Genomic DNA, 26,739 nt, shown 5'->3' with positions numbered 1-26,739 from the left:
GGGAGGTGGGGGTGTCCTGCGCCCCTCCTTCGGGATTAGGCGGCGCGACGCCATGGGCGCCGGGCACTAAGAGGCTTTTTCAGCCCCGCGTCTCGGTGCCGCCTTGTCCCGGGAATGCCGTGACACGGGGACCCCCGCGGTGCCGAGCCCCCCGAGTCCCAGCGGGCGGGAGCGGCGGCGCCCAGCCCGTGCCCGCCGGGCAGCGGCGGTGCCAGCCGGGGCCGGGAGCGACGGCCGCGGCAGCTGCGCCGGAGCCGGCGGCGACCTCCCCGCTCCCAAGGCCGCTGGGATTCTGGAAAATGCCTGGAAATGGTGAACCGCCTGCCCTTATATGGCTCCGGCGGGCTGGCGCGCCGCGGCCCCTCTCCCGCCGCGCCGTGCCGTGCCGATATCCTGGGAAAACGCCGTGGGCTGTGCCTCGCGCCCCAGCTCCCGCGCTGGAATGTGCAACGGGGCCGGCGATCCCACGGTGGGGAGAAAATCCCACCTCCCTCCCGCCGGCCCGGCACCACAAACCCGGCGCCTGCCTCAGTTTCCCCCACCGGGGAGCTTTGGGGACCCACCAGAGCCCCCTGTTCGGCACTCCAGGGGCATCGCCCGTCCTCTCTGGCGGGGTTGGGGAGGGTCGGGAGCGTGAAGGTCACAGCTAATCCCACCGGGGCAGGCGGGAGCGGGAGGGCTCTGGGCGGCCGCGTGCCCACCGAGGTGACACCGGGGGGGGGGGGTAAGAGGATCAACTCCCCCGCTCACCGGGGCGGGCTGACGGTGGCCGGCGGGCCCAGGAGAGTGGCCGCGGTCCCCGTGACGTGAGACCGGCGCCTTAATCACGGTGTTGTGAGCGGATTAGGATGGCCGAGGGTGGCCTTCGGGGACGGGCGGCGGTAGCCACAAATCCCCGCCCCTGTGTTAGGTGGGGGAGCCCCTGTCTGGTCCCTGCGTGCCACCTGGGGGTCTTCTTTTGTCCCTCCAGCAGGGTGGGATAAGGGTCGGACACTGCCCGGAGGGATGGTCGGGGTCTACTGTCTCTGGTGTCACCGGCTGGGTGCCCCCCCCCCCCCCCGGGGTCGAGGTGACCCTGAGGCCGGGTGCTCTAAGCCTGTAGGGGTGAGGAATTTGGGGGCTGGGGGAGCTGCTCCTCCAATCACACAGGTCCGAGGTGTCCAGGAAGTGCCCCATGGCACGGTTGGGTGTGCCAGTACCCGGGGTTCCGGGCTGTGGCACCACAGGGGACATGGACCTGAACTCCACTTAGGAGGCACCGCGGTGGCGTTTTGGGGGGCTCTTGGCGTGCTCGGGGAAGCCCCGGGGAGGGCGGTGGCTGGATGGCGGCCACGCGGCACGGTGGGTGTGGGGAAGCGGCGGCGGGAACCGGCCTGACCGGTTCGGTGCCGGCACCGGGGGTGCCGGGGGGCTCGGGCGGCCACGCCGCCGGCGCGGCACGTGGCCCAGCTCAAGGTCACTGTCCCCAGGGCCACCCGCCGCGGTGACCGGGCTCAGTGTCCTCGACACTCCCACACGCTTTGCCACTGGCCGCTGTTTTCTGGCTGTCCCAACCGTGTTTGTGGCACTGAGCGTTTTCGGCTGCACGGGAGGATCCCGGTGGCACCGGTGGTCCGGAAGGGCGAGCCGGCGCTGAGCTCACCTGGAAGGTGTCCCGCGGGCGCGGCGGTGACGCACGGCCCCGGTGGGTGGGGGCAGAGGCGCTCGTCGCACCCGGTCCCAGCGCGGTCCCCGGGTCTGGGATGAGGGGGGGCTGGACTCCCAAATCTCAGCATTGGTGGGCTGTGCAGAGACTCCGTACCCAGGAATTTTTGGGGTCGGAGGATGCTAGCACTCCTTGGCATAGAGGGTTTGGCATCAGGACTCTTCGTCAGCGTGAACTCCCTTGGTGCCACACAGCACCCATGTTTGGGGACTCTCTGCACCCCCTAACCCACCATTCTCCCACCAGAGCCGCCCTGTGCCCCACTGGTGCCAGGGGATGCCGGGATGCCGGTGCCCGCGTGCCCGCAGCGCCCTGCCCTGAGCCTGGAGCCCAGCTGTGCCATGGAGGATCCGCGCGGCACCAGGACCGAGCCATGGGCCGAGGGGCTCCATAACGCCAACAACAATGCGTCCCCAGGGGGGTGGCCCGGTGCCCGTGGTGGGCACCCCCTGGCAGCTTTCGGGAGTCCCGGGGCCAAGCCCAGCTACCTGGACCGTGTGGTGCAGGAGATCGTGGAGTCAGAGCGCACCTACGCCCGGGACCTGCGCAGCATCGTGGAGGTGGGTGCCAGGGGGCACACGGGGCACACCCCCTAGACACGGTGTGGGGTCTAGGGGTGCAATGGTGCCACCGTGGGTGCCCGGCAGGGTTACCTGGGCAAGATCATCGACGCGGAGGAGCCGGTGTTGCGACCAGAGCAGGTCAGCGCGCTCTTCGGGAACATCGAGGACATCTATGAGCTCAGCAGGTGGGGGAGCAGGTGCCACGGGGAGGTGACAGGAGTGTGACCCTTTCCCGTGGGTGTGTGGGGGGCTGTGGTCACCCTGTCCTCTCTGTGCCCCCAGCACCCTCCTGCAAAACCTGGAGAGCTGCGCCAATGACCCCGTGGCTGTGGCCGTGTGCTTCGTCACCCGGGTAAGGGCACAGGGAGCCTTGTGGGGACACCAGGGGGACACGTGGTCATACCAGGCTCTCACTGTGTTCCCTTTACCTGCAGAGCCAGGAATTTGCCATCTACACCCAGTACTGCAACAACTACCCCAGGTGGGTTGGAGGCACAGCTGGGTGAGCAGGGAGGTGAGCAGGGGGCACAAGGGTAGGCAGGGATCTGAGCCCCCTCCCTGCCCGCAGCTCGGTGGCAGCACTGACTGAGTGCATGAGGAGCAAGGTCCAGGCACGGTTCCTACGGGAATGCCAGGAGCGGCTGCGCCACGCGCTGCCCCTTGGGGCCTACCTGCTTAAGCCTGTCCAGAGGATCCTCAAGTACCACCTGCTGCTCCAGGTGAGTGCCTGGTGCCCAGCACGGCACGGCGTGGGCACCTGCTGTGGCGTGGGCACCTTGCATAGCCTGGGGGGACACAGGGAGGGGCTGTGGCTGGCTAGCCTGGCTACCTGGGGTGGTACAGGGCATTGGCTTGGGTGCCTGGAGCAGTCACATTCCCATGTCCTGATGCCACGTGCTGTGCCCAGGAGATTGCCAGGCACTTCGAGCACAAGGCAGGGGATGACTACGAGCTGGTGCTGGAGGCCATCGACACCATGACCTGCGTGGCCTGGTACATCAATGACATGAAGCGCAAGCATGAGCACGCCATCCGCCAGCAGGTGGGCACCAGGGGACACCAGGGAGGCACCACAGGGGTGGTGGGTGGCACCAGGTGTGACACGAGATGGGCACTGTGGCAAGGGTGCTGATGCCCCTGTGTCTGTGCAGGAGATCCAGTCGCTGCTGCTGGGCTGGAAGGGGCCAGACCTGACGAGCTACGGGGAGCTGGTGCTGGAGGGCACATTTCGGACACAGCGGGTGCGCCACGACCGTGCCCTCTTCCTCTTCGACAAGGCCCTGCTGATCACCAAGCGCCGTGGGGACCACTATGTCTACAAGAGCCACATCCCGGTGCGGGATGAGACAGGAGACTGAGGGTGATGGGGGGGGGGGGGGGGGGAGGAGCCCCTCTGGGTGCCAGGGACTCCTGTGGATGCCCAGGATGGAGGCACAGGGTGGGTGCCAGGAACCACAGTGAGTGCTGGGGTTGGGGGAACTGGGGAATGCTGGGAACGGGGGAGCCCAGTGAGTGCCAGGGACCCCGGTGGGTGCTGGGGTGGGAAGTTCCAGGGATGCTGATGCCTCTCCCGGCAGTGCTCCTCGCTGATGCTGATTGAGAGCACGAGGGACTCTCTGTGCTTCAGCCTGGCACACTACAAGCATGGCAAGCAGCAGCACAGCCTGCAGGTAGGGGGGCCTGGAGTGGGGGGCACCCTGGGGAAACACCCTGGAACCCCCTGCCCGACCCCACTGCCCTCCCTGTGCCCCTCAGGCCAAGAGCGTGGAGGAGAAGCGCGTGTGGACTCACCACATCAAGCGGCTCATCCTGGAGAACCACCATGCCACCATCCCCCAAAAGGTGAGGTTGGTGGGGTGGGCACCTCAGTGACACCAGGGACCACCTGGCACAGTGACGGGGGACAGCTGTACCCCACCTTTGCCTCATTTCTCTCCATCCTCCCTCTACCCAGGCTAAGGAAGCCATCCTGGAGATGGACCTGTTCTGTAAGTGCCACCAGTGCCCTACCATTCCGTCTCTGCCTTACTCCTACCCCCCCATTTTCCCTGGTGTCACTCCCTGTCCCCACAGATCCCCCACGCCTGCCCCGTTGCAGCCCTGAGCGCCTGAAGAAGAGCTGGTCCTGCCAGCCCCTGGGTGACGCTGCCACCGAGCCACTCCAGGGACGCCGGCAGTCTGGTGAGAGCCACGTGTCACCAGTGTCCCTCCTGTCCATGTGTTCCCACCACGCTACCCCTCTGTCACCCTTTCACCAGGGCCCAGCTGTGGCTGGGTGACAACAATGCCCGCAGGGAGGGTGGCACTGGGTGCTGATGGTGCCCCGTCCCTGTTCCCACAGAGCCCTTCCAGCACCAGGGGCACATGGAGACGCTGCTGGAGCGGCTGCAGGGACACGGGGGGCGCAGGCAGTCGGGTGTGGACAGCGGACGAGATCAGGGGGCTCGGGGTGCTGATGAGTTGGGGGACACGGGGGTGATGCCACTGTCATCTCCCCTCCCCCCAGAGCCCACCAAGCACAACCTGTGGCACCTGGGCGAGCAAGGTGAGCTGGTACGACCACGGCATCAGTGTGGCAGGCAGAGGGGTGGTTGAGGGCCATGGGGGGGAATTTCGGGTGCTCCCTCCACTAATCTCTGCTTTTCTCTATCCCGGCTGGCAGGGCTGAAGGTAAGGCCGGGTGTGGTGGGTTGGGGTGCCCAGTCCCTCCAGCCCTGGCACGGGGCGCTGAGCCTGGCGCTCACCCCCACACAGAATACCGGCAGCAATGGGGCGCTCCTGGAAATGGGGGAACCACACCAGCACCCCAGAGCCTGGGCAGCGGTTGAGGGCATGGTGGCGGAGGAAGAGGAGGAGGAGGAAGAGGAGGCTTTGGGCAAGGACTGCCAGGAGGAGCTGCCAGAGTCCAGGGATCTGCTGTTGGAGCCCCAGGAGGAGCAGGTACCTACACCAGCCCTTCAGACCGCGGGGAGGGCATGCAGAGCACCCCAAATTGCTTCTGGGGCACTCCCACACCACTCCTGGGGTACCCTGCCTCACTACCAGGACATCCCACTCCAGTCCAGGGCACCCCATGTTCTCTCAGTGCTCCCTCCCAGGGCCCCATGGCTTGGCTGGGATTTAACCTGCTCGGATCACCAGGGTGACCCCCCAGCTCATGACTCCCCACATTTGTCTTGCCCAGGCTGGGGAACACCCATGGGTGCTGGAGGGACCCAAGCGGCCGAGCAGCTGGGGGCCAGGGAGCTGTGAGAAGGTCAGTGTGACCCCCCGGCCCCCACCCAGGAGTGCCCAGGGACCCGGCACCCACACCCCTAACAGCAGTGCTGAGGAGCACCCCAAGGTCCCCAAATCCCCGTCCCTGGTGGGGACCCTGGCGCTGCACAGCGGGGACAGGGAACCGGAGCACACTGCGGAGGATTTGCAGGTGTTGAGCAGCGAGGAGGAGGAGGAGGAGGAGGAGGGGGAAGGAGCCGCCAGCATCCTGCCACCCTCAGTGCTGGACCAGGCCAGCGTCATTGCTGAGCGGTTCGGTGGCGGCAGCAGCTTGTCCCGAAGGAGCAGCCTGGCGCTGGAGGGGACCCTGGGACGCACCCCCAGCCATGGTGGCAGCACCCTCAGCCTGGATGGGGGCCCACCGCTCGAATCTGCGGAGCCTGGGGAGTCCCGCAGTGCCATCCCCTCGCCTGAGCCCTTCATCAGAGCCCGCCGGGAATCGCTGCTCTCCAACCGGGACCGCCTGCTCCTCGACAAGATCAAGAGCTACTATGGCCATGCCGAGCACCGCGATGCCGGCTTCGGGGTGCGCCGCCGCGAGAGCCTCTCCTTCATCCCCAAGGGGCTGGTGCGGAGCTCCGTGTGCCGCCTCAATGGGCTCCCACGGCCCCCCGAGAGCCCTGAGCCCCCCTCCCAGCCCGAGGCACCAGAACTGTGCCAGGAGAATGGGGCGCAGCCTCCCGAGCCGCTGCTCATCCTGGAGGAGGATGATGTGGGCACCGCGGTGTCACCCCCAGGGCCACCCCCGCAGCTGCTGCTGACACCCCCTCACCTGGGCACCAAGGTGTACCAGCTGGCGCGGCAGTACAGCCTCCGCATCAAGAGCCGCCGCGCCGGCACCCGCCGCCCTCCACTGACACCACAGGAGGACGGGGACCCCACTCCCAGCACCCCTTTGCTGGCTGTGCCTCAGGACGAGGCACTGGTGGCATCCCCATCCCCACGTGGCCCCCGCAGCCCCTCGAGCCCCGTGGGCGCCGAACCCTTCACCTGGCCCGATGTGCAGGAGCTCCGTGCACGTTTCGGTGGCCCGCGGCCTCCACTGGTGAGCCGCAGCCGCTCGGCGCCCGAGGGTCCCAGCCGCGGTGGGCGCCCAGCCGGGAAGGAGCGGGGCAGTGCCCGGAGCCGCAGCGCTGAGACCAACGGGGGCTCCAACACCCCGAGCCCGGCACCAGCGCGGTACAGCAGTGACGGGGCGCTGTGGGTGGCTTCCGAAGCCCCTCTGGGCCCAGGGCAGCGGGTGGTAGTGCTGGAGCGGCTGCCAGAGCCCCCGGCCTACGTGCAGATCCGCTCGCCCACCACGCGGGAGAAGATCTGCCTGAAGGCCGTGGTGGAGCGCTGCAAAGCCTACCAGGCGTCCGAGGAGTACCGGCGGCGCTGTCCCGAGACCCCCGGCAGCCCCGAGCCGCTGCGCCACGGCCTCGTCAGGGACCTGCGGCAGAAGTTTCAGACCCTCGACGCTGCCAGCTAGGGGCAGGAACGGGTAGAACGGGTGTCCTGTGGACTCCAAAGGAAGGAGCACCCCATGGACCCCCAACCTTCCTGGGAGAAGGGGCACCACATGGATCTCAATTCTAGTTGGAAGAAGGGTCACCCCATGCATCCTCAACCTGCCTGGAAGAAGGGGCACCAAATGGACCTCCAGGCTGTTTGGAAAAAGGAACCCTTTGGGAACTTCCAATCTGCCCAGGAGAAGGGGCACCCCCATGGACCCTAAGCCCTCTTGAAAGAAGGAGCACCCCATGGACCCCCAGCTTGTCCAGGAGAAGGGGCACCCCATGGACTCCCAAACCCACCTGGCAGACGGAGGACCCTGGGGACTCCCAACCTGTTCTGGACAAGGGACACCCCCGGTACTCTCTGCCCACAGGACCTGGGGCACCGCAAGAACCTCCCACTACAAGTACCAGCGGCGCCCCGTGCTCCACAGGCACCCAGCACTGCTCCCCACTTGCTTTCACATCTTTATTAGAAAAAAAACCCCAAACTGAACCCAAAGTTCCTCTGTGGTCGCCCGCCCCCCCCCCCCCCCCCCCCGGGTGTCTCGGCCCAGCTGCGGGGTGCAGGGGGCCCCCCCACCCCGGCTGGGGGGGGCACGGGATGGGGGTGCCAGAGAGGGGCCCCCATGGGCTGACGCTCTTTGGTTGGTGCCCGCGGGGGCCAGGAGGTCCCCCCTCTGCACCCACGCGCTGCAGTGGGGGGGGTGTTATGGCTTTGGGGGGCACCCACGCACCCCCCGTGCAGGTGCTGGGGGGTCCATGCACACCTGTGGGGCGCACACCTGTGCCGTGCGTGCGGAGGGGGGCCGGGGGTGCACCTGCATGCGGGGACACACGTGTGCAGACGTGTGCGTGCAGGGACACGTATGGGCACTGGGGGGCACATGCCTGGGGGGCGCCTGCGGCCGCCTCCACACAGGGGTGTGCCTGAAGCGTGTAAATGTATGTATATATATAAATACAAATATATATATATACACTGTGCACACGGACACGTGTGCTCATGGCGGGGGGGCTGGGGGGCTCCTGCCCACGCATGACCCCCGCGTGCCCCTCTGGACCTGGTGGCACCTGTACAGGCACCGCACACGCGTCTCCTTACGCACGTGTGGCCCCGCTGGCGTGACGTGGGGTGTCATTTCCCCTCCCCCCCCCGCCATCCAGGGGGGTTATTTCTTTTTTGGGAAGAAGCTGAAGCGTTTCTCCTTGTCCTTGCGGGGCAGGGGGGCTTCAGGGGGGGCCGGGGGTATGGGCAGGGGGAGGCTCTGCACCTTCCCACGGCTGCCCCGACACTCCGTGATGGCCGCGCTCAGCCCCTGCAGCCAGGCCTGCAGCTCTTCCTGCGGGCATGAGGGGTGGTCAGGGGGGCTTCCCTGGCGCCCAACAGAGTCCCAGCCAACCCCAGAGCCCCCTGAGTGATGCCAGTTGCTTCAAGTCTTCTGCAGGCACCCATGTCCCCTCGGGCACTGCCAGCCCCTCACTGTGTCCTCATGGCACCGCTGGCCATCCCCTGCCCCTCTGAGCATTGCTGGCCACTGCTGACTACATTCCCCTGGCCATTCCTGTGTACCCCAGTCACTGCTGGCCACCACCCCATCCCCATGACAACTACAGCCACCCCATATATCCCTGGGCACCACTGGTGTCCCCCTGGGAACAACCTGTGTCCCTCTGGACCTTTTGACCACCCATGTCTCCTTGGGCATTGCTGACCACCACCACATCCCCCAGCCACCCTGTGCCCCCTGGGTTCCACTAGCTACCCCGTGTCCCCCCAGGCCACCCCTCACCTCATCCTTGCCATGGAAAAGCCACTCGCTGCCGTTGCTGAGCCTAGGGACAGAGCACAGACACCAGTGCCATGCATGCCCACTGTGCCACCCCGCAAGGCGCCGCACCCTCACCTGAGCTTGAAGACGTGTTTCTTCTTCTTGTAGCCCGCGGGCACCTCGCAGCGGGCGTCCCACAGCCCCAGGGGCTCCTCGCCCTGGCACGGCAGCCCCAGCGCGCGGCTCTTAGCGTCCTTGAAGAAGGCGAGCTGGCCGCCCCGCAGGACACAGTACCGCGTGCTCCATGACCTGCACCAGCACCGTGTCACCCTGGGGACACTGCCCCGCCGGGGACACCGCGCTCGCCGCCGCCGCTGCCGTGCCTACCGGTTGGATGCGCGCTTGGTGGCCGCCTCCAGGTCGTGCTTGCGGCCGAGGTAGCCCTCCAGCTGGACGCTGCTGACACGGGCGGGCAGCGTGGCCGGCTCCTCCAGCTCCTCCCGCGGTGGCCGTGGGGTCGGTGACACTGGCTCCTCATCACCTGTCCTCGGTGCCAGCTGTTGCGAGGCAACAGCACGGTTATGCTGCAGTGTCACCCACCCACTGCCCCTGACAGACCCGTGGCAAGGTGTCGTGCCCTCCCATGGTGGCACTGGGCACATGGGTTGCTGTCACCAGTGGGTCATGGACCTCGGTCTGGTGGCCTGGGGGTAGGTCACCCCCAGGTCTCCGTACCAGTGACATCAGCAGCTCTGAAGTGTGGGAACTGGAGGACCCCAGTGAGTGGGTGGATGCCAATGACCCCACCAGTTCTGATAGGTGAGAACTGGTGACTGCTGGGAGGATGGCTCAGCATCCCCATCCCAGATGTGATCCCCCACTGAGTGGCAGGAATCCTGCAGTGATTCCAGCCCTGGGACCCTCCATGCAGTGCCAGTGACCCCACCACATGCAGTGTGTGGGAACTGATGGCTATTAGGAAGACCCCAGTGAGCATCTGGGACATGGTCCAGCCCTGGCACTCAGTGTGGTATCAATGTGTGTGTGTGTGTGTGTCCACGTGTCCAGCTCCAGTGTGCAGGAACTGGTGGCTACTGGGAGGACCCCAGTGAGCAGCTGGGACATGGTCCAGCCCTAGGACCTCCAGATCTCAGTGCCAGTGACCCCACCAGCTCCAGTATGTGGGAACTGGTGGGTTCTGGGAAGACCCCAGCAATCAGCTGGGACCCTCAGCAGTGCCAGTGAAGCCACCAGCTCCAGTACACAAAAACCGGTGGCTACTGGGAGGACCCCAGTGAGAGGCTGGGACATGGGCCTGCCCTGGCAGCCCCCAGTCTTGGTGCCAGTGTCTCCTCAGATTTGGAGTGATGAGGTTGAACCAAGCTAGATGAGCAGTCCTGGGAGCCACCTCAGTGTTGCTGCCAGCCTAGGGGACATGGGGACAGTGAGAGGTCTGGTTGGGGACCATGGCATCAGTGCCATCATCTCGAGGCATCAGTGGTGCCTGATGAAGGGGACGCCTATCCAGCTGGGTGCCACAGGAGGGGCTTGGTCAGGCCCCCTGTCCCCAAGGAGCCAGGAGATGCCCATGTCCCCAGGCAGGCAGATCTTGTCCCCAGATGCGTAGTCAGGGTCTTGTCCCCAAGCAGGCGAATGTGATCTTGCTCCCAGGGCAGCAGGAGATGTCCCATGTAGAGGGGGCTTCTGTCCCCAAGCAGGGAAAAGTGTCTGTGTTCCTGAGCAGACAAAGACCACCCTGTCCCCAAGGAGCCAGAAGATTCCCATGTCCCCCAGAATGCAGAGTAGGACCCTGTACCCAAGGAGATGCCCATGTCCCTGAGCCAGCAGAAATGTTCTTGTCCCCAAGTAGGTTCTCCAGGGTCCTGTCCCCACGCAGGGGAAAGTGATCTGGTCCCCAGGGATCCAGAAGATGGCCATGTTCCTGAGCAGGCTGGCAGTAAGCAGAGAGCACTCCTGTCCCCAAGCAGTTGAAAGTGGCCATGTCCCCAAGCAGGCAGAGAGGATCCTGTTCCTGAGCAGCCAGAAGATGCGCGTATCCCTGTGCTGGCAGAAATGATCTTGCCCCAAGGAGCCAGGAGATGCCCATGTCTCCAAGCAGGCAGAAGAGGCAGAAGGGGTTCCTGTCCCCAAGGAGCAAAAGGATGCCCATGTCCCTGAGTAGGCTGGCAGTAAGCAGAGAGGGCTACTGTCCCCAGGCTGATGAAAATGGCCATGTTCCCAAGCAGGCAGAGGGGTACACTCTCCCTGAGCAGCCAGAAGATCCCCACATCCCTGATCAGGCACAAATGAGCTTGTTTCCGTGTAGGCACTCAAGGATCCTGTCCCTGGGCAGGGGAGAGTGACCTGGTCCCTGAGGAGCCAGGAGATGCCCATGTCTCTAGGCAGGCAGAAAAGGCAGAAGGAGAGGTTCCTGTCCCCAAGCAGGCAGAGCCACAGAGAGCCATTGTGTCCCTGCACAGGCAGAGCACGTGGGAGGAGCAGAGAGCCGGCAGCGAGCACAGGGGCTGGCACATGGTGACAATGCCCTGTGAGCGACGATGTCTGCCTCGCAGGGTGACAATGATGCAGGGTGTAAGGATGCCACACAGGTGCTGATGCCATGCAGAGTGAAAATGTCCCACAGGGTGACGATGCCCCACAGGGTGACAGTGCCCCACGGGGTGACAATGCTCCATATGGTGACTGTGTCTCTTGGGGTGATGATGCTCCACAGGGTGATAATGACCCACAGGGTGAAAATTCCCTGCAGGGTGCTGATCTCCTGCACAGTTCCAGTGATGTCCCGCAGGGTGATGATGCCCTGCAGGGTGCTGATGTCCTGTACAGCAATGATGTCCCTTGGGGTGACACAGTGGCCCCAGGGCAGACACTCCAACTCTGGCTGCTGCACGGATCCCAGACACACACATACACCATGGGTGCCACCCCCAATGTCACCCCAGGAGTTGGGGCAAAGGGGACCTGAAGTACCCCTCTGCCCACCCGGCCTTTTTGGGGTCATTCAACATTTATTCAACACAAGGCAAGGACAAGGTGAGGGTTGGGAATGCAGGGATCTGTCAACACAGTGAGGTCATGGTCACAAGGGGTGCCAGGAGCTGTGGGACATGCAGGAACACCTTTTTGCATACAGGGACATATTTTGCATGCAGGGACACCTTTTTGCATGCAGGGACAACTTTTTGCATGCAGGGACACTTTTTGGTCATCAGGGAAGGTAAAATCTAAACTCAAGAACTGACCGGCTCTGGTCCATCTGTAGTGGGCAGCGAAGTGTCCTGTGTGCTCACATCCTTCTTCTCCTCCTCTTCCTCCTCCTCCTCTGACCTGCACAGGGAGACAGACAGTCAGCATCCCCATCCTAGACATGATCCCATAGGGATGGGGCTGGCTGCTGCTCCATGTCCCCCTTGAGGGATGAAAGCTCTGTCAGGGTGAAGCTTGACCTTCATCTCGCCCCTTCATCAACATCAATTTATTGCTTGCAAAAGGCAAATTGCTAAAAAGCCCCTTAATGCTACAAAACATCCTTAATGGTTTGAGAAAAGGGATGTGGAAACAGTGTCCCTGGTCACATGGAACGATGGTGGCATCCCTTACCCGGCCTCCAGCTCCCCATCCAGATCCAGGCAGTAGTCGGGAGCTTCGGAGCGCGTCATCCCATCTCGCACCAGCCCCTCACGCAGAGACCGCCCGCCGAGGAGCTCCAGCTGCCAGGCAAGGAGTGAAGGTGGTAAGGGATGGGGGGGAGACTGTGGCAGGGCCGGCAGAGGCCTCATCCCGAGCCTTTCTCACCGTTGTCAGCTTCCTGAGGGCAGCAATGCGCTCCTCCCAGGTGGCGGAGGACTTCTCAAAAGCCTCATGCCGCTTCAGCAGCTTCTCCACCGCATCCACCGTCTGCCCGTAGTCGCTACTGGCCAGGTAGGGCTCCTGAGCCATGAGCCACGACTCGGCCACCGAGGCGTCGCGGGAGAACTGGCACACCTCCAGCACTGTGGGAAGGATGGGCAATGCTCAGCCCCTGGACCAGCTGCCCCGCTGCCCCCGGCACTGCTGCACTCCTCCCTGGCACCCCCAGTGCACTCACACAACCGCAGCCGCTCCCAGCGCTGCTCCCACGTCTCCATCATGGCTTTCCTCTTGTCCACCAGCTCCACCAGCTTCGCCTTGATCTGTGAGGGGATGCTGTTAGGGAGTGGCACAGATGGCATCACCCCCACCACACCCCATCCCTGATTCCCTCACCTCTGGCGAGTCCTGGTGCTTGCGCTGCAGCAGTTTCTTGCCCAGCTCGATGCAGTCAGTAAAGTTCTTGCCTCGAGCATCCACCTCAGCCTTAATTCCCTGGTGGTATTTCATCAGCAGCTCCACCGAGGAGACATCCCTGAGGACACAGAGGCGTCAGGGACAGTGGTGCCATCAGTTCCATGTCCCATGCCGGGTGCCCACTGGGTGCATCCATACCTGGGTTTCTCCTGTGTCTCAATCTGCCGGACGGTGCTCTCCATCCAGGAGAGCAGATCCCGTGCCATGCTGAAGAAGCGATGTTTGTCAGCCGTGTCTGTCAGCCGTGCCCGGCGCCCGCTGCACGCTTCCAGCAGCTCCTGCAGCGCTCGGGACACCTCCTGCTCCTTCTCCTGGATTCCAGCTGCCTTCTCCCCGGCATAGGCGGTCTGCAGGCGCGCTGCTGTCTCCCGAAACTGCTGCACCTGCACGAACCACAGAACCGCTTGGGTTGGAAAGGACCTTAAGGACCGTTGAGCCCAGCCTCCCATCACGGGTAGGGACACCTTCCACCAGACCACAGAGAATGCTGAGTGCTGGCACCCATGTCAGGTTGGAGCCTCACCTGTGCCTCCAGCAGCTGGAGGTCCCTCTCAAAGGCGTTGTGCATGCGGTGGAAAGCCTCCACTGTGCCAGCATCCTCGCCCAGATCCTGGGGCAGTTCCTGGCGCCGGGTTGCGATGAGGGCCAGCAGCTCAGCACCGTCGTAGAAGTATTTATGGAGGTCATGGGAGGCGGCGAGGAGCTGCATGCGGGTGTCAATCAGCTCCAGAAGGTCGGCCCAGCTCTCGTTCAGCCCATCCTTCCACTCAGCTATGGTGGCTGCCTCGATGTGCCCCGCATCAATGAGGTCCTCAATGGTCAGGTTCACCCGGTCCACGCGCTCCTGCCCCACGCTCCCTGTCTCCCGCGCGAACTCACGAAACTTCTCTCGCAGGAGCTGCATGGAGGGAAGAGAAGAGTCAAGTCACCCCCCTCAAGCCACCCGCCAGTACTGCCACATCCACGGCATCATTCTCACCATGACATGGTCCAAGTCCTGCCCCATCTCCGGGGAGGAAGCAACCACATCGCGCTCAGCAATCCACTGCTCCAGCTCTTCCACCTCCCGCTTCAGCTGGAAGAGGTGGGACATGTTCTCCAGGCGCCGGCGGCGCTCCTCGGCCGCCTCCTTCAGCCCCGCGTAGTGCTTGTCCACCTGGCCCTGCAGCCGGATGATCTGCTCCCTGCGCGGCCCCGGCACACAGACACCCAGTTCTCACCCTCGAAAAAATGTCCCCGACCCACCCGTGTTGACATCCAGGGGGGTTGAGGGTGAAGGACCCGCTTTGTGCTCCCCATATCCCTCTCCGACCACCTCCCTGCCCAACTGGAGCAGCTGACACTGCCAGAGCTCCAGCTAAACCCCCCACCCACACAGTGCTGAGGGCACGGGGCTGCCACGAAGGACAGGGGACATGTGGCATAGCACCTACCCCTCGGGGTGGCCGGCAGAGAGCAGCTGCTGCGCCCTCCCCGCCAGCTCCTTGATGGTTTGTCCATAGTCCTCGATGGAGCGCAGCTGCCGGACATGTCTCTTCAGCATCATCAAGCAGCTCTCCTCATCCTATGGCATGGAAAACATCGGTGCCATCAGCACCTGGCATGGCTGGGGGACAGGGACTAGGTTCTAGACTCAGTGCCTGCCCTACGGGAATGTCCTGGCTCCATCAGATACCACAGGGAGCAATGGTGAGCTCTGAAGGGCATGGCATGGAATGGGTGGATGCTGTGTGATGGCATGGGAATGACACATAAGAGCAGAGCACACCATGGTGTCACATGTGGACAATGTTCAACAGAACAGTGTGGCACTGCCTGGGTCAACACTAGATATCCCAGCAAGGCATGGCCCAGTGCAGCACAGACCCCCAAACACGGAGCACCACATGGAATCACTCCTCACCTTTGGTTTCTCCTCAGGTCCCATGAAGAGCTCCTGCTCGCTGACCCAGGCCTCGGCCTCGTCAGCATCCAGGTAGTACTGCTGGGCCTCTTCAGCCTCCCGCAGGCGCCGGTGCCGGGCAGCTGCCTCCTCCTGCAGCGTCTCCCACAGCGCCCGCAGCTCCTGCGCCTGTGCCGCCAGCTCCGGGCCTGGCTCCTCGCCGTTTCCCGCTGCCTCTCCCCGGCTCAGCACCTCGCCCAGGCGGGGGGCATGGCCCGCCAGCTCCTTCTGCAGTGTCTGCCGGCAGGAGGGAAGTCACAGTGAGAGTCACCCATGGAATGGATCCCGAGGGACCACCTGGGATGGTGGCTGTTGGTGCAGTACCCAGGCTCACCTCATTCCTCTTGGTCAGGCGCTGCACGCTTGCAAGGTCGGTGCCATGATCCGTTGATCTCGCCAGGGAAAGCCGCTCCTGCACCCACAGCTGCGGGAAGGAGCACCCACTGAGTCCCCTGCAGCACCCATGGGTACCCCCAGCCCCTCAGCCCCTGCCACAGCAAGGACACTCACCGTCTCATCCTCCAGATCCCGCCCCAGCTGGTACATGGCCTTGGCAGTCTCCAACTCCTTCCTCTTCCTCTCCAGTGGCTCCAGCAGCTCAAGGACTCGCTGCCGGAGCATTTCCTCCTGCCTGGTGGTATCTGGCACATCTCCAGTACCAGGGGTGCCCTGCCACCCCAGTTCCTCCAGCTCCTTCATCCATGTTCTCACTTGCTCTTCCAGTCTCTGGCAGGGTAAATCCATGTGAGTTAGGGATCTGAGCCAAGATGGAGAACCCCAGTCCCATTTGGGAACAAACTCCATCACCTTGGACCTCCTGCCCCTTCCCAAAGGACCCTGTGAGGTGCCAGTACCCACCGTCAACCTCTTCAGCAGCAGGTTGGTGGCGGTGAGATCCTTGACCTTCTCGGCATGGCGCAGCTCCTCCTGCGCCCGCCCCAGCCAGCTCTCCAGCTCCCCGTAGCTCCGGGCGTACAGCGCCGCGCGCTCGGCCTCGAACAGCTGCCGTCCCTTGTCCTCGGCCGCGCTGCGCAGTTCGGCCCAGCGCCGGCGCAGCTCCTGCAGCCGCTGCGCCACCTCCACGCCGTACTGCGGCTTGCGCCCAGCCAGCTCCGTCCCCTCCTGCGGCAGCAGCACAGAGCGGGGTGGTCACTGTGGCACGGGGACATCTCACCCATGCAGCAGGCTGGGAGCATTCCGGAGTCATGGGACCTCTCAGGACAACGAGTCCAACCATTCCCCCAGAACCGCCAAGGCCACCACTAACCCATGTCCCCAAATCCCACCAGGCATGGGGATTCTACCACTGCCATGGGCAGAATGTGCCAGGGCTGCACAATCCTTTCCCAGAAGAAATTTTCCCTGATACCCAATCAAAACCTCCCCTGGTGCAACTTGAGGCTATTTCCTCTCATCCTTTCCCTTATTTCCTGGGAGAAGAGGCCAATCCCTAACTGGCTGAACCCTCCTGTCAGGGAGTTGTAGAGAGCAAGAAGGTCCCCCCTGAGCCTCCTGTTCTCCAGGCCAAACCTCCCAGCTCCTCAGCAATTCCTCATGCTCCAGATTCTTCCCCAACTCCGTTCCCCCTCTCTGATCACAGTGCTGGCACCCACCGCCTCAATCTTCTCCAGCCAGCTCTGGTTGGGTGCCAGCTCAGCCATGAATGCCTGGTGCTTCTGCCACTTGCTGTGCAGACCACGGGCTTCTCCATAGGAGACATCCTGAGCCATCAGCATCTTCTCATCCACCCAGGCATCAAACTGAAGAGAGGGGTGTCAGTGCTTAGCCAGTGGGGACCCCAGGGATGCCACCAGCCATCCTGAATTCCTACCTCACGGCAGCTCTGCAGGAAGGTCTGTAGGTCGTGGTTGTCCTGCATCAAACCCGCTGCCTCCTCCACCTTGTCCATGACAGCTCCATGCCTAGCAGGGAACCATGGATGTGCAGCATCAGCCCTGCTACCCACACACTGTCCACCCATCCGCCGGCTCTGTGCCGGACTCACCGCTCCTGGAGAGTTCGGCACTTCTCAGAGATCTTCTCGGCAAAGATGTTCTCCTCAGCCACCAGCTTGGTGCCACCAACCACCACCTCTGGAACCTTCTTGGCATTGCTCTCCACACCAGCGCGAAAGTTCTGGAAGCGGTGCAGGGCAGCAGCCGAGCCCTCCAGTGTGGAGGGCAGCTCCAGGTGGGACAGCGTGTACTCCTGAGGGGCACAGCAAGGGATCAGTGCATGATCACCCGTTTTTGGGGTGCCCGTGAGCCCCAAAGGACATCACTTGAGCACCCACCTGCTTGGTGAGGAGGATCTCCGCCTGCTTGGTGTCGCGAAGGAACTCCTGGAAGTTGCGGCACTGGGTGAGGAAGCGCTTCCGAGCCTCTGCCATCTTGCCCAGGGCAGCCCAGCCGTCCTTCACGCCGCCCAGGCGCTGCCGCAGCCCCTCGTATTCGGGGTCCGTCTGTCCCCGCAGCACCCGCTCCCCCGCCTCCACCAAGGCGGCGAAGGCTCCCGCATGCTCCTCAGCATCGCGCCGGGCCGCTTCGTGCCGCTGCAGCATCTCCTCTGCCTCCCCCAGCGTCGCCGGCACCTCATCGACGGCTGCCACGGCTTTCTGAGCGCCGAAGAGCCACGCCTGGAAGTCATCCAGGTCCTGCAGGAAACTCCGGAGCTGCCCGGCTTCCCCCAGGGACGCTGCGCGCTCTGCCAGGGCCGCCTGCAGCTCGTCCCAGGCCGAGGTGGCCATGGCCAGCTTCTGGGCAACCTCGGTGGCCGCCTCGGGCCGCTCCTCGGCCAGGCGCTCGGCTTGGGAGCGCAGGGCGGCCAGGCGGTCCTGGGCCACCGCCAGCTCCCGCTCGATGCCGTAGAGCTTGCGTTGGGTGGCCAGGACGCCGGCCAGGTCACGGCCCAGCTCGGCCGTGGCCTCCACCGCCCGGGCTTTGCTCCGCAGCCATTTCTGGGTCTCCTCGGACTCCAGGTTGTAGTTGAGGAGGCGCAGTGCCGAGCCCACTGCCCTCCGGCGCTCCGACACCAGCTCCCGGAACCGGCCCCACCTGCGGGACAGAGGGGGGGATGGCAGGGAATGCACTGGCACCGCGTCACCGCCTGCCCCGGCACCACCGCCGCCACCACCGCCACCGTACCTCTCATTGAGCTGGTCCCGGCACTGCCGGACCTGGGGGCTCCGTGGGTGCCCGCTAGCCAGGAGCCCGTCGGCCGCCTGGTTGACCGCGGCGATCTGGGAAGCCACGGTGGCCATGTCTTGCTCCAGCCCGTCCAGCCTGTGGGAAGGTCCAGGCTTAGAACGAGCAGCAGCTCAGGACAGGGCACGGCGGCACCGCCACGGCGGGGGCTCCTTTCTACCTGCGCTGCGTCACGTCCAGGTCCTCCAGCGCCTGCGGCACCTCCAGCTCCGCCAGCCAGGTCTCCTTGGAGCCCATCCAGAGATGGCAGGCGTCGCTCTCCCCGAAAACAGTGTAGAGGTTCAGGGCATCCTGCAGCTGGCGGCCGCGGCGCTCGGCCAGCGCGGCCGCCTCGGCGTGCAGCTCCCGCAGGGCTGCCAGCCGGCTCTGCGCCTCGGGGCCGGCGCGCAGCTCCGGCGGGAAGCCCTCGGCCTGCTGAGCCAGCCTGTCCAGCTGCTCCCGGGCGGCCGCCAGCTCGTCCAGCAGCTCCTGGTGCTGCCGCAGCAGGACGAGGGTGCGGGATTCATCCTGGCCCAGCTCCTCGGCGGCCGCCCGCCGGCGGGCATCCTGCAGCCCCTCCGCCAACTCCTCCACCTCCGCCTGGAACTGGAAGAAGCCCTCGGCTTCCCGCAGGCCGCGCCGTCGGAACGCCGCCAGCTCCTCCAGCTGCGCCCACAGCGCCCGCACGGCCGCCCCCCGCTCCCGCAGCTGCTCGGCCGCCCGGCCCGCGGCCGCCAGCCCCTCAGCCACCGCCAGCGTCTGCTCCAGCTGCCCGCCCCGGCTCCGCAGCTCAGCCTCGAAGGCAGCGTGCCGGCGCTGGAGCAGCAGCACGCCCGGCAGGTCCTTCCCGAAGTCCAGGGAGGAGTAGAGCTGCTCCTGCTCCTTGATCCAGCTCTCTGCCTCGTCTAGCTCCCACAGGCAGGTCCAGAGGGAGCGGGATTGCTCCAGCAAGGCCCTCCTCCGCGCCGCCAGTACCTGCAGCTCTCGCCGGCACATCTCCAGGTGGCTCACACGGTCCCGGATGACTTTGGGGTCACAGGGACGATAGCCTGGGCAGGGAGCAGGGTGGGTGCTCGTCAGGACAGTGTCCTGCTTTCCCTTGGCCATGCCAGGGATGCAGGGGTGTCCTGGCACACCTACCCTCAGCATCAGCAAAGCGGAGGGCGGCAGCGCTGATGGCCCGGGTCTTCTCTGCCTGTACCGCCATGTCGGCCTCCAGCAGACGGTGGGTCTGCAGCAGCTCCTCTGCTTCCAGAAGGTGCTTCCCAGATTCAGGAGATGCCAGTTTCACCTGCAGGAGACCCTCAGCTATTACCCGCTGACACCCAAAACTCAGCACCAGCACCCTGACATCTCATCTCCCTCCTTGGTGAGCTCCCACCAACACCTGGTGGGACAAAGACAGCTCACCCATGGTGACACCCAATGCCCATAGCTCACCTTGACCTCATCCATCCAGTCAATGCAATGGAGCATCTCCTGGAAGAGGTGCTGCAGGGTGAGGTTCATCTCCAGGCGCTGGCGCCGGGCAGCCAGCAGCTCCAGGAGCTGCTCCCAGAGCCGCAGGATATTGTCCTTCCGCCCGTTGATGCGCTGGATGTCGTGGTATCCCTCCAGCTCCAGCTCCTTGGCCACCGCCTCAATGGCCTGCACCCTCTCCCTGTAGGCAGCCGTGTCTGTCTCGATGGCCTCATGCTTCTTCTTGGCCGCCTCCACCGCCGCCAGGTCCTGCCCAAAGTTGTCCTGCCCGGCACAGAGCCCGTGGTGAGGCTCTGGTGAGCTTCCCAGGGTGGGGGGTCCCCGGGGTGGGTGGTCCCCTCCTCACCTGGGCCACCAGGCGCTGGTTCTCGCTCAGCCAGGCCTCCCGCATGGCTGCTTTGCGGTCGAAGCGCCGTGCCAGCTGCTCCAGCTTCTCCTGACGGATCAGCTCATTACGCAGCGCCAGCTCCCGCTCATGCTCTGCTTTCTCCAGCTGCTCCCAGGCCTGGGGGAAGGCGGCATTGGACAAGTGGCACAATCCCCATATCCCACATCCTCCCACCCACCCGTGTCTTGTTCTGTTGGTGACTCCCAGGTGGAGGAACACAGCCTGCCATGGGATGGATCAGTCCTGTCCCAGTATGGATTCTGCATGTCCTGGGATGGACCTGAACTGCCTCAAGAGATGGACTCAACCTGCTCCAGGACTCATCCCAGCCTGCCCAAGGACCTGAACTGCTCAGGGATGGACCCAATCTGCCCCAGGAGAGGAGTTCAGTTTCCCCCAGGAGATGGACCTGACTCAGCCCCAGGAGACAGCCCCCAGCTCCCACAGCAGACGGAGCCCGTACCCGGTTGATGTCAGAGACCAGGCGCCCCTCGTGTGGGGTGTAGACGCGCTGGTTGTTGGCCCTCATCCGCGACTGGATGGTGAAGAGCAGCACCTCCAGGTTGCCCTTCTCCTGAAACCTGCCCCAGAGAGAGCTCAGCGTTGGGCACCCTTGGGTGCCCCACACCACCGGGCGGGCATGGGGAGCGGGGGGCTCTTACTTGGGGGGCTTCTCCACGGTGCGGTAGGTGCTGAAGGCTTGCAGCTGGTGCTGCACCCCAGCCAGCGAGTTGGCAAAGCTGCGGCTGTTGAGGGAGGCGATGGTCTGCTCAATCCAGGTGAGCAGGTCGGACGCCAGCCCCCCATAGCCCTCGATCATCCGCTCTGTCTCCTTGGCGTGCTCGATGACCTGTGGTGGGACCAGGGGTGAGCATGAGGGTCTGGCACCCCAAGAGAATACCCCCAACCACTTCAACACCATACCCTACCTTGCCCAGGCGCCGTCCCTCCACCTCCAGCACCTTCATCTTGGAGAAGTAGTGGTAGAAGGCCACCACATAGGTGATGATGGACTTCTCATCAGGATTCTCCGTGAACACATCTGCCCGGTGCGAGTAAGAGGTGTCACTCCTGACCCAACCTCAGCCCACTTCACAGGCCACCCCAGCCTCATGAGGTCCCTCCTGTGCCCACCCAGGCCCTCCTTCCATGTATTGGGAACCTCTCTGTGCTCCAGGCTCTGGAGCCTGGGAATATCCCAGGGGAAACTGAGGCAGGAGGACTAGCAGCAATTGCCTCACCTTCAGGGTCGAGGAGAGGGGTGATGCCCAGGTGCCGCTCTGCCACGCTGAACGCATGCTCCAGGTTGTGCCGGGCATTGGATTTGGTAAGGTTTTGGAAGTCAACCAGCTCGGGCCTGGGGACAGAGGGCACGAGACAGCAGTGACACACCTGTGGGACATCTCTCAGTGACACTGCTGCCCCAGTGCCTGCTGCTGTGCCACCTACCTGTGCCTGTGGATGAGGGCATTGAAGGCCAGCCCATCCTTCCAGCTCGAGGTGAAGTTGGTGACATTCACATGGGGGTACCTGCGGTGAGGACAGGGCATCATTGTCACTCTCTGGACACTCACAGACCCTGACACAGTCACATGGGGGTCCCACCACCTACCCTGCTGTCTTCATCTGGCACCAGAGCAGCAGTGCATCCCTGGCAGAGCGAGTCTCCCGGCCCTCCTGCGTCTCCACAATAATGTCCTGGATCTGGGGGCAAAAGGACATTATTCTGGGGTTGGAACAGCAGTTCCATGGAGGATGGCTCCCACCTGGGAATGAGGTGTGAAGCAGAGGGATTCCCCAAACCACCTGTCCTCACCTGGAAGCGAAGGATGATGGTCCAGATGAGGCCGAGGACAAGGCGGTGGTTGCCATCCACGATATCATGGGAGCCCATGTTCTCCAGGTGCACCCGCTGCTCCTTCAGGAACTGCAGCGCCTTGTCCACATTCTCCAGGCAGTGGATCCGCATCCGGCCCTTGGTGGGCTTGGGCTGGTGTGTGACAGTGCTCAGTACCCTCCCTCCCACACCAGGCACCCCAAGCCCTGCCCAGGGACACCCCCACGCCCATGCTGCCACCCCTTGGCCAACACCAAGAAAAATGGTGTAGAGTGCCATGGGCAGGCCACAAGTCCTAGGGTCTCCAGCTGGATGGGATTCCTACCAGAAGCTCTCCTGACAGCACTTCCAGCAGCTTGATGAGCACCCGTCCATCCCGGAGGTCCATGTAGAGGTCTGAGATGCGGCAGGTGACACGAGCCAGGTGCGAGTTCACCCACTTGGTGAAGGTTTTCTTCTGCACGGCCTCCCGTTCATCTGGAGGGACAGCGGGCATGGGGTCACCGACAGTGGGGACAACCCAGGTGGGATCGAGGGGACCTGCCACCCACCTGCCAGGGCCTTGATGCGGGAGCGCTCGAAGAGCCGTGCGGAGCTGTTGTCATTGTCCAGCTCATCGTCGGACGCGTCCCAGCGGACATTGATGCGGCTGTACTGCTGCTGCAGCTCCAGCTGCTCGTAGTCATTGGCCGAGGTCATGGTCCCAGTGTGCCCCGGCCCGGTGGCCGTCAGCTACCGGTGAGAGGCCCCTGGGGGACAGCGGGACCGTGAGCATCAGTGCGGCCACGGTGGCTCACCGGCCCTGCGGCACGTGGGGATTTGCAGCTCAGAGCCTTGGGATAAGCTGCTCAGAGGGATTTAGCCTCGCCCCACCCAGGTGTGGGGGGGGCACCTGGCAGCTGCCCTCTCCAGGACCACCGTGCTGAGCCCTGCCGAGCTCTGCTAATGGCTATTTACGGTGCTGAGTCCCCACCCAGGTCCGTCTGCCCAACTGAAACCCCAGCCCAGGTCCCCAGAGGTGTCCCCCCAATCCTTGGATGCCCCCAGGGAAGGGGCTGCTGCTCACTCCCACCCCGACCCCTGCACTGCACAGGGGCTTCGCCCGCACTGGTGGCAGAAAGTGGGTGACAGCTGCCGGCAGGGGGGGGGCACCCACCCCCGGGGACATTTGAGACATAGATAGGACATGGCTGGTATCTAAAAATGCCTCTGAGCAGCTGTCGGTGGCTGCTGGGGCCCCTGAGGGGTGCAAGGAGATGGGCTGGGGCTCCCTACAGCCAGCAGCATGTCCAGGACCTCTCCTGCAACCCAGAGCTGCAGAGAGCCCTCAGTAGTGGGTGCCAGGGGGAACCCGTGTGCCCAAATCCCTGCTGTCCCCGTGAGCTGTGACAACTCATGGGCCCCCAGCTCCCCCTCGGATGCCCCGGGCATCCCCCATGTCCCCCCTGGCAGGGTTATCAGGGTGGCCCAGGCTGTGCCACACCCCAACTCCGCACCCTAATCGGGGCAGCACAGGCAGGGCCTTGGCTTGGACCTGGAGGCACCGGGAGCGTGCAAGGACATGGAGGAGCGTGCAGGAGTGTGGGCAGCACAGCAAAGACACTTGGGAGCACACCAGAGTGTGCAAGTGTGAGGGAGGGCATGGAGAAGGGTGGCAGGGTGTGTACCTGTGAGCCAGGACACGCAGGGACTTGTCACAGCATCCACGTGTGAACGAGGACATACAGAAGTGTGACAGAGTGCGCCTGTGAGCAAGGACACACAGGGACATGCCAGAGCGTGCACAGGTGAACAAGGACAAGTAGAAATGTGCCAGAGTTTGTATGCCAGAGCAAGGACATGCAGGAACACACCAGAGTGTGCATGGGACACACACGACAGGCACTCGCGTGGGTACAGGGCCATGCAGATGTGTACCAGAGCAGGCAGGAGGGCAGCCCCTCATGCCATGACTCCGTGCCTCTGCCAGAGCACCCAGCTTGCCCTAGCAGGAAAGCCTTCTGGGAGACCAAATCTGGGGATTTTGTCCCCAAAACTTCAGGGACTGCCAGCAGTTTGGGTATGCTAAGTTGTGTCTGGTGTCTGCAGGAGAGACCAGTTCTGACTGTGACCCCGACAACACAGCAGCGGGGCCATGGCTGCGAGCATCCAAGGAGGAGAAAGAGGAGGAGGAGGAGGAAGAGGAGGAGGAGGAGGAGGAGGAGGAGATGACGCCGAAGGGAGCCACAGCAGGCCCATGGGAGCATTCCGAGCGCGGGCGCTCACCCACCCTTTAAATCTCCCTCCACCACACTGGCACCTTCCGAGCATCCCTCCCTGCCACAGCCACGCCGCCACCAGCACCCGCCACCCGGGAATTGTCATTCCTGCCGCTCAGCGTGCGGAAAGCTGGGAATGCCAGCATGCCGGCCTCGCCGCCAGCATCCTGCGGCCATGGCCCGGGCAGCGTCGCCTTCCTCGGCCAGCGGCTCGCCTCGGTGAATCAGCACTTCCCGGTGAGGGGCTGGCACCGTGCCACCACCACGGTCCCCCCGCCGGGCATAGGGAATGTCCCCCCACACCCCAAGGGCGGCTGGGGCAGCGTTTGGCACCTGGCACTTATGGCACCCTCAAACCCATTCCCTGGCTCATCCCTCACAGCCACAGTATGCTGCCAGCAAACCCATTTCCAGTGTACAGAAACTCATCAGAATCGCCCAAAACACCCCGAAATTCTGTCCCATCACTGCCACCCAGAGCCTGGCGTGTCCCCATTGCTCCACTTCACCAAAACACTTGGATTTGGCATCTCCCCCATGTCCACAAGCAGCCATGCTCCGGTTGGGAAGGGGCAGGAGCCGGGGGGCAGCCCCCCAGCAGCCCCCTGCGTGCCAGGCGCAGGGCCAGGCCCGGGAGCAGATGGTCCCTCTCGGCACGGCCGCGCGGCACAGCACGGGGCACCTGGGCATGGAAAGGCACGGCACAGCTCCTCCGGCAGCGCTGCCCTGCCCCGGCCAGGGCTCCCCAGCCACACTCCCACCCGCCAGGAGAATTTGGGCTTCCCCAGGGCCACATGCCGGCCGTGCCAGGACTGTCCCATGTCACCCAAGCCGGTGACACGCACACGTGCTGACACTCCACAGACATTTTTTGCTATAAATAGGCCTCCCCTGCGCACGGCGCTAGCTGAGCCCCGCTCCCTTCTTAGGAGCTGCCCCCCCCCTGCACCCCAAAACCACCAGGCAGTGCCCCAAAACCACATGATAGCTATAAAATATTCTGTGGGGGGCCATGCTGGCATCCAGCAGGGTTTACTGAGTCTCCTGTGCTTGCCACTGTCTTCCAGGGCACCCCAATCCCCTGGTTTGGGAGCTGGAGATTTATAAAGGGAAAAGCTGGGAAATCAGGCCTGGGGGACACCTGGATTATTGGGGTGAGGGTAAGAATTCCCCCAGCCCAACGCCCACCCGTGAACATCCTCCTGGCACCAGGACAAGGGGGACAAGGGCATGGCACCCCAAAAACCCTTCCCAGTAACCCTCCAGTTTGCCCAGTTGCTAAAAGCTGGGAAACGAAGTGGGTTGGGTGATGTGTCCCACCAAGACCCTCAGGACTCGGCTTTTCCACCGTGTCCCAACAGTGCTGGGAGCACCAAGGACTAGTGTGGGGAGCCCTCCAGGAGTTGACACCCCAGGAAAAGTGTCCCCAGGGTGTCCCCACACTGTCCCCGGGCTGTCCACAGGGTGTCCCTAGAAAGTCACCGCCACTCGCCCGCCCCGTCCTTCCCGAGAGCAGCCCCGAGGGACGCGCGGTGACAGCAGACCCCCCTGCCGCGGGGGAAAAGGGGGCTCAGGCTCCGCGGAGGTCTCTTCACCCTCGCCACCAAACTTTCCTCCGTGCCCACCGTCGCCCCCCGGTACCGCGCCCGGTGTTCGGTGCCGCACCCCCCACCCGGTATCCCCGGGGCGGGCAGCGCCTGCCGGTGCCCCCCCCCGCGTGTCCCCGGGGACCGGTGCCTCCCGCTGTCCCCCGGTCCCTCCCGTGCTCCCCGGAGCGGCGCATCCCGGTGCCGCGGGGTCTCACCTGCGCGGGGCGGCGGGCGGGCGAGCGGCGGCGGCGGCGGCGGCGGGGCCGGTGCGGGAGCGGGGCGGGGGGAGCGGAGCCGCCCTGCACCGCGATATAAATAACATTATCTGGGCGCGCAGGGACATTCCTACCCGGAGCCGGCGGCGCTGCCCGGCCCCGATAGCCCCGCTCCCCCCGGGAGGGCCGGGCCGAGCCGACCGGGCGGGCGGGGACGGGGATGGGCGCAGGGACGGGGACGGGGACGGGCCGCCCGCCCCGCAATGCAGCACAGCGGCGCCCCCCGGCCGCCAGCGCCACCGGCACCGGCAGCAGCACCAGCAGCACCGACACCGGCAGCACCGGCAGCGGCAGCGCCGTTGGCGGCAGCATCATTGGCAGCAGCACCGGCGCCACCGGCACCTGCGGGCTGCGGAGAGGCGCAGCGCTCCGCCGACACCGGCGGGGGTCCCTGACCATCCCCTCCGGCCAGCCCACGTGTCCCCCGCTGGCCCTGGATGCCCCCCAGCTAATCACAGGCACCCCTCAGCTAGCCCTAGGTGTCCTCCACCAGCCCTGTGAGTAGCCCAACTCGTCCCAGGCACCCCCTCATTAGATCTCTGTGTCCTCCAGCTCCTCCTAGGCATCCCCTAATTTGTCCTGGGTGACCCCCAGCCGCCCTGGATGTCCCCCAACTAGTCGGTGGTGCTC

At 64.5% G+C, this 26,739-nt stretch overlaps 2 protein-coding genes across 2 annotated transcripts; one reads left to right on the top strand and one right to left on the bottom strand.

Annotated features, from left to right (window-relative positions):
* The first annotated feature begins 1,981 nt into the window (after positions 1–1,981).
* PLEKHG3 (pleckstrin homology and RhoGEF domain containing G3) lies at positions 1,982–7,518 on the top strand. Its single transcript, XM_054515150.1, has 14 exons — positions 1,982–2,265; positions 2,353–2,453; positions 2,551–2,620; positions 2,703–2,749; positions 2,837–2,987; positions 3,176–3,310; positions 3,420–3,602; positions 3,846–3,938; positions 4,024–4,110; positions 4,223–4,256; positions 4,342–4,449; positions 4,610–4,821; positions 5,023–5,208; positions 5,453–7,518. The coding sequence occupies exons 1-14, from the start codon at positions 1,990–1,992 to the stop codon at positions 7,013–7,015; spliced, it is 3,246 nt and encodes a 1,081-aa protein (XP_054371125.1). The 5' UTR covers positions 1,982–1,989; the 3' UTR covers positions 7,016–7,518.
* A 36-nt stretch (positions 7,519–7,554) lies between these two features.
* On the bottom strand, positions 7,555–26,251 carry SPTB (spectrin beta, erythrocytic). Its single transcript, XM_036383640.2, has 36 exons — positions 26,050–26,251; positions 22,539–22,736; positions 22,313–22,464; positions 21,967–22,140; positions 21,763–21,854; positions 21,600–21,680; positions 21,392–21,507; positions 21,080–21,192; positions 20,813–21,000; positions 20,614–20,731; positions 20,109–20,267; positions 19,724–20,026; positions 19,424–19,574; positions 18,465–19,332; positions 18,245–18,382; positions 17,395–18,154; positions 17,107–17,309; positions 16,933–17,023; positions 16,715–16,861; positions 15,960–16,223; positions 15,612–15,827; positions 15,436–15,525; positions 15,063–15,338; positions 14,593–14,723; positions 14,139–14,343; positions 13,683–14,057; positions 13,298–13,542; positions 13,079–13,217; positions 12,921–13,005; positions 12,629–12,825; positions 12,434–12,543; positions 12,076–12,160; positions 9,200–9,369; positions 8,948–9,121; positions 8,834–8,876; positions 7,555–8,383 (listed from the first exon to the last, which is right to left on the bottom strand). Exons 2-36 carry the CDS (start codon positions 22,684–22,686, stop codon positions 8,213–8,215), a joined length of 6,978 nt encoding a protein of 2,325 aa, XP_036239533.1. The 5' UTR covers positions 22,687–22,736; positions 26,050–26,251; the 3' UTR covers positions 7,555–8,212.
* Between the last annotated feature and the right edge of the window lie 488 nt (positions 26,252–26,739).

The sequence above is a fragment of the Molothrus ater genome, chromosome 6, assembly GCF_012460135.2.
Source record: "Molothrus ater isolate BHLD 08-10-18 breed brown headed cowbird chromosome 6, BPBGC_Mater_1.1, whole genome shotgun sequence".
Classification (NCBI taxonomy): Eukaryota; Metazoa; Chordata; class Aves; order Passeriformes; family Icteridae; genus Molothrus; species Molothrus ater.
This window is presented reverse-complemented; position numbering and strand designations above follow the sequence as displayed.